General features: G+C 57.8%; 1 protein-coding gene across 1 annotated transcript in view; it reads right to left on the reverse strand.

The window, feature by feature from the left end:
• Positions 1-6,010, reverse strand: part of KIF7 (kinesin family member 7) — a 9,977-nt gene extending 3,967 nt beyond the window's left edge. Inside the window, exons 1-11 of the mRNA XM_009335242.1 lie at positions 5,989-6,010; positions 5,068-5,268; positions 4,409-4,820; positions 3,119-3,650; positions 2,680-2,817; positions 2,303-2,530; positions 1,674-1,882; positions 1,283-1,389; positions 820-975; positions 269-471; positions 10-151 (exon numbers count right to left, since the gene is read on the reverse strand). Coding sequence (XP_009333517.1) covers positions 10-151; positions 269-471; positions 820-975; positions 1,283-1,389; positions 1,674-1,882; positions 2,303-2,530; positions 2,680-2,817; positions 3,119-3,650; positions 4,409-4,820; positions 5,068-5,268; positions 5,989-6,010 — 2,350 coding nt within the window. The remainder of the gene's footprint in view (positions 1-9; positions 152-268; positions 472-819; positions 976-1,282; positions 1,390-1,673; positions 1,883-2,302; positions 2,531-2,679; positions 2,818-3,118; positions 3,651-4,408; positions 4,821-5,067; positions 5,269-5,988) is intronic.
• Between the last annotated feature and the right edge of the window lie 182 nt (positions 6,011-6,192).

Genomic DNA, 6,192 nt, shown 5'->3' on the forward strand with positions numbered 1-6,192 from the left:
TCTGCTCGCTCTCCTCCCGCAGCCGGCGCTGCAGCTGGCCCTGCTGCCGCCGCATCAGCTGAATGTTCCTCTCCAGCTCCTGCACTCGCTTCTCACTCTGGGCCGAGAGCGACACCAACCTCTCCGTTGCCTGCTTCTTCTTGCACAGAACCTGCCGGAGGGCGAAAGCTGCCCTTGGGCTTTGGCGTCTCCCCCGTGCCCTTTGCAGAGATGCCCCTAACTTTTCCCCTGCCCACCTCCCTGGGTGGGCAGAGCCCTTCCCACTCACCCGTGCCTTGCTCTGTGCGGCTGCCACGCGTGTGCGGTACTCCTGCAGCTTGCGCTTCTCCCCGGGGTCCCACGGCTCTTTGCCCTCCAGCTCCTGGAGCTGTTTCTGGCTGTCGCTCAGCTCTGCCCGCACCTGCTCTGCCTCCTGCTCCAGCTCGCTGATCTTCTGGCAGTACTGCCTGTTCAGAGCCTGGGCGTCCTTGCCTGCAACACACCCCCCCTCCGCCGTGACCTCCAGGCCCCCTTGCCTCGCAGCCAGGATCCTGCCGAGGGACGGACCTTTCCTCTCTCCTCCTCAAGTATTTTTAACTACAGAGACTGAATGCTCCCTTGCCCTCAGCTACTCCGGGGATGGGATTTGGGGAGAAACCAATGGGAAGGGTCTCACTCAGCTGGAGGGATGGAGAAACAGTGCTCTGCTGCCTACGGGGGAAGGGACTGGGCACAGACAACGCAGGGAGGGAAGGTGAGGATGGGAGTAGAGACCAAGCATCCCAACTAGGAGGAGATTTCATAGGGAACGGATGCGTGTTCCCACCAGCAGCTCTGCACCTGTCTTAATGAGCTCCGTGATCAGCTCCTCCTTCATGCGGATGTTGATTGCCAGCTCTCGGATCTTCTGCTGTGCTTGCACCAGCCTCCACTCGGAGTCCTTCCCTGGCAGGCACTCCCAGGGACCGAGCAGCAGCTCCCGCCTCCTGCAGACCTCTGCAACACAGATTCCTGGGTAAGGAAGGTCCTGTCTTAGCAGCCAGGTGACAAAAGGACAATCCAACCTCAGATGCGTAGCCAAGAACTGGCACAGCATCGCCCAGAGTCACCCGCAGCTTCCAACAAAACACGCAGCTCTGGCCAGACCCCAGCAGTTCAAGTTCCTCTGTAACAGAAGCAGCTAGACTGTCATCTGCTCCGTTTTTGTCCTCTGGGCTCATCTAGGTGGGACACATTGCAACAGCGCCCGTGAAGCACCACCAGCCCTAGGAAGACTGTCCAACAACCTACGGTCGCCACTTGCCTTTTGTCAGCTCCAGCTGCTCCTCCTGAATTGAGGGGGCACTGCCTCCACTTGGCTCCTCGCTCAACTTGCAAATCTCTTTCTTGCTCCAGCTTTGGATCCCGTTTCTAGAAGGAGCAGCAAATTAATCACTTGGGTCTGGGCACTGCCAGAGCTGTTCCCGGTAAGGACCCTCATGATCCCCAGGCTTCAGAAGGAGACAAACAGTAGCCGTGGTCAGGAAAGATGGCAATTGGCTCCCCAGCGAGCAGGCAGCTGTCTCAGCAGAATCGCTGACCCCAGAGGCAGCGTTTGCTTCTACATCCTACGTGAGAGCTGAGATGCAGAGGTGGGACAGCCAGGTCATGCAACTGTCGGGGCACTGCACAGTGCTGGGACAGCCCCAACTCACCGGCGCTGGGACAGGGACCGTTTCTGTTCCCACTCCTCCTCCTCCTCCTCCTCTCCCGAGGACAGCTCTGCCGGCTTCTCTGAGTCCTGGCTGAGCTCCCTCCTCAGCACCATGGCTTTGATCTCTGGATTGCCGGTCGGGCACTGCGCGTGGTTCAGGTGCCAGCCTGCCAGGTCCTCCTCCTGGAAGGAGGGGTTGCTGTCGAGCTGCTGGGGCAGAGAATCAAAAAGAGAGGAAATGTGTTGCATGAGAGCTGGTGTTAGAACAAGCAGCTCTCAGCTGGGCATGACTGCTAGACACAAAGAAAAGCAACAAAATGGAGTCGAGTGAGTTTTTAGGAGAACTGGCGTGTTGCTAGACCCAGCTGCCTGCCCTCCTGCCTTCTGCTGCTCAGAAGCTGAGCAAATCTGGGACCCGCCCATTACATCGAAGTATAAGCCTCAGTTTTGAAGCTGGGCTGGTTTTGCCGGAGTTGTGAATCTCTTTGGATGTGAACACTAAGCGCGGTCCTCTGGACTACACCTCTGACAAGGTTCACATTCAACGGTGGGGAAAAAGCGGTTCCTGCAGTGGAGGGCACCCCAGTGAAAAGGCAGCAGCTCCTCAACGGCACAGACTTGTACCCTCACCTTCCTGCAAAGGGCTCTTCCACTCTGCTCGGCAGGAAGGAGCCCTGAGGGAACCCGGCTGAGCCCATGGGACGGGGCAGCATCCAGCGGGGCCGTGTGAGGTCTCTGGCCAGCGGTCACCAGGTGAAGGTTTTCCAGAAGTCCTGGCACACACAGGTTTGGCATTGCCATCTCCAAGCGCACGTGCAGCTCTGAGATCTTACCCTGCTGCTCCTGCAGCTTGTCGCTCTAGGAGGCAACAAGAAAAATGTGGTTTTGTACACGTGGGTCTCGGACCTGCTGCAGAGGAACCTGAAAGCTGGGCTGCGCTCTCCTGGAGAATAAGGAAGGGGAGGAGTGGGGCAGGTGTCTACAAAGAGAGCAGAGCCCAGAAATACCTGCAGCTTATACTGCTCCATGGCATCCTCCAGGGCAGCCAGGAAATCACGGTTCTCCTCCTCCAGGCGCTCCACTTGCCTCTGCAGTTTGGCCACCTGCTCATCTTTGATGGACTCACACCCCTTCTCGTTGTTCACCTGCCCCCCGAAATACAAGAGAGCCAGCATCAGCATCCACCTCTGTCCTTCCCTTCCCATGCTGGGCACAGCAGCTCTGCAGACCCAGATTCTTCCTGTGAAATAAATCTCTCGGCCGCAGCTGAATCCAACGTCTCCCTGCCTGCTCCGAGGATCACATCGTTCTGCCTCCCTACAGCCTCTTGGCCGGGTTGCTTCTCCTCTCCCTCTCCTGACCCTTCCACCGTGCCATGCTGAGGCTGCTGCATTCAGTGGCCATCAGATGAGCCCCACCTCGGAGCTAAACCACCCCAACCATTACCTGGGGTTTCGCCAGCTTTGAGCCTTGTGCCTCGGGGCTCTGGTCTTCCGCGGAGGTGCTCTCGATGCCGCTATCCAGCCCGGCCGAGGTCAGCTCGCTCCTTTCGCTCTCCACCGTGCACAGCCACTCCTTAACCCGCAGGATCTGCTCCACCGTCAGGTTACTGTCCTCCTGCAGCTCCATCAGCAGCCGGTACGCGGCGTCGGTGCAGGTCCGGTAATGCGCGCACTCCGCCAGCAGCCGAGCCGTGGGGTCTGGCGCGCATCGTTTGGCGGTGGCCGAGCGGTTGATGATACGGGTCTCGGAGCGGTGCCGCTGTTCCAGCGCCTTCTGCAGGTTCTTTATCTGCAGGTGAAGCTCTTCGACGTGTTCCGTCTCCTTGCGGCAGTTCACGATGGCCTTGTTCTGGATGTTTTGCGCCCGGCTGGCGTAGTTCAGCGTATTGAGGCTCTCATCAAAGTCAGAGGAGGATGGGCTGACACAGGCTATCATCACGGTCTGGGCATTCCCCCCCAGAGAGTCTTTCAGGATCCTAGGGAAGAGCACAGCAATTAAAATAGCTGAAATCCAAAATAATGCAGGATCCAGGAGGTTTCCAACCCTTTTCAGAGGTTAAGCCCAAGGAAAATGATATTCTCGCTCTGTGGCCAGTTCGGCACTAGTGACGTGAGCAGAATCATTAAGCAAAGGAATAACAGTTTGCACCATGGCAAGTTTCCATATGAATAATTCCCAATGCTGGGAGCTCCCCGACTCCGCGATCACTGCTAGATGCATGCTGCACAGGAACCTGGTGGAGACTGCAAAGGCCACCTGCTTGAGCTAAAAAGTAACTGCAGACCATCAAACAAGTCTACTGGAAGCGTCTTTTATTCACTGCCAGGCAGGAAGGGGCAGGATCATCCATGCTTGACACCCCATCTCAGCTTTGGCAGCATGACTTAAGCAAGGCTTGTCTTTGGCAGCACTGCGGTGAGCTAGGCTGTCATTTCTATCCTGGCCTTATTTCTCTTCAAGCTTCCCTACGTGAACACCAAGAGGGCAGACCTGTTAAACTGCCGTGAGGCACAGTGGGTCAACTGGCCCTGTCCCATCAAGCAGTCAGAGAGCCCCGGTGTAGGAGCAGAAGGGACAACGGGCCCTGTAAGCTCCTCCTGGCTAGCCTGGGGACTCTGCCACCCAACCTGGCAGGCTGGGCGTGGGAAAGACAGGGAGAAACAGAGCCTCCCTCCTGCTGGGACGAGAGCCTGCGAGACATGCGGAGCATGGGGGTCCTGGTCCCAACCGTACCTGGTGATTTTGGAGTCCCTGTAGGGGATGTGGCTGCTCTTCCTGCGAGGGTCTCCCAAGGCACTGATGACGTTGCCCAAGGCCAGGAGGCCACTGTTGATCTGGATACTCTCCTTCAGCCTCTCCCCTGTGTTTCCCGTCTTCACAATTCGCTCCGAGCCCGCCAGGTCCACAAAGTGAAACTTGGAAACCAGGACCTGGCCCGAGGCGGGGACAGAGGGGTGGTAGTGGTGCAGGGGGAGGCGGCCGGCCCCGCGCCGCTGTTCCATGGTCACTGTGAAGATGGTGTGCGAGCGGCTCGACTGCCTGTTGACGTGGGTAGCTCCCGTGTGCTTGGCTGTGTTCCCCATCTCCAGCAGGCTCAGCACCTCGTCCAGCCCTTCCACTTCTGACTCCTTCACGCCGCAGAGCACTGCAATGGCAAACGGAGCTGTGGCCGGGAGGGACGGGCTGCCCGAGGACGCGGATCCTCTGCACGTCCTGGTGCCATCACCCTGCCCGTACAGACCGGCTTTTCAACACCGAGAAGGACTAAGCACAGCAATCTGCTGCAGGGGAGGGATGGAGGGAGAAGACTCGGCTCTGCCCTCAGGGACAGATAACCCAACACTGGCCTCGGGCACGGGCAGAAAAGGGAGCCTGTGGGCAGCCACACATACCAATGTTCCCCTTGTCATCCTCCCGGATCTGGATGTCTTTGCTGGCTGTATCCACCTGCAGCAAGTCCCGAAACTCCTCCTTGTACACCTCCAGGTAGGACACTCGGACCGTGTAGTCGATCAGGTCGTTCTCATCGATAAGCCTGAAGGTCTCGGCCATGGCTCGTGGGATGATGCCCTGCTCATCTTCATTGATGGAAGCTGGCGGAGAGATGCACACGGTCACTGGGAGCAGGGAATGCCCGGGGAGCCCGTGTGGGCTGGGGACAGAGCTGCGGGCAGGAGCCTGCCTGCAGCACACGCGTCGACTGGAAAAGAGCAGCCTCACAACCCTCCCGCAGCTCAGCCCTCGCAGCCTGGATTAAACATTCCCCTGAGAGTTTTTAAGCCACAGGACCTTGGGGCAAACCCTATCCCACCGCTCCCTTGCACAGCGTGGTGGCTTCTAGCAGCGCTGCTTGTTTCCAGTCCTTCCTCGAGAAAAAAAAAAAGGGGGCATTAGCCTTTCAGCAGGTAGCAAACGCTGTGCCTGCAGCTACGGCGTGCTGTCCTTTGAAGCGAGCACAAGTCCACAAACTTTCCCAGCTCCGAAGAAGTTTTTTTATGTACTTGCAGCTTGCTTGTAGCTGGCCACAGCACTCTGCCGCCTGGATTTTAAATGGTTTTGCTTTTGTCTCCGACGGCCGTGTAAAAGGGCAATGCCCAAATTTGGTGCAATGATAGCCTGAACCGGGAAACTGAAAACAGAGGTAGACTGAAAGTTTGGAAACAATTTAGTGTTTACAAATTACGCAATTAGCTACAGTGCATCCTCTGTAAGATATCAATAATACCATTAAAGCAGCACTTATAGGAGGGAAAGGTTTCCTCTTTCCGCCTCTTCTTCACACAAACAAACTAACGGGATTACCCCCCCGCAACCCCCCTTCTCCTTAGGGCTCATGTCAGGCCAATGCTGATAGATTCAAGCCGGCCGAAGGCAGCGGTCCCCGAGGAAGATCCCCGCCGCCCCCAGACCAGACACGGTCCCCTCGCTCCTCCTGCGGCGGTAGCGGAGAAAACCTCCGTGCTGCGATCTCGAAGAAGGTGGTGTCCGTGGCGGGGGCGGTCAGAGGAGCGCGGGGG

Source organism: Pygoscelis adeliae, unplaced genomic scaffold (assembly GCF_000699105.1).
Source record: "Pygoscelis adeliae isolate BGI_AS28 unplaced genomic scaffold, ASM69910v1 Scaffold21, whole genome shotgun sequence".
Taxonomy (NCBI): Eukaryota; Metazoa; Chordata; class Aves; order Sphenisciformes; family Spheniscidae; genus Pygoscelis; species Pygoscelis adeliae.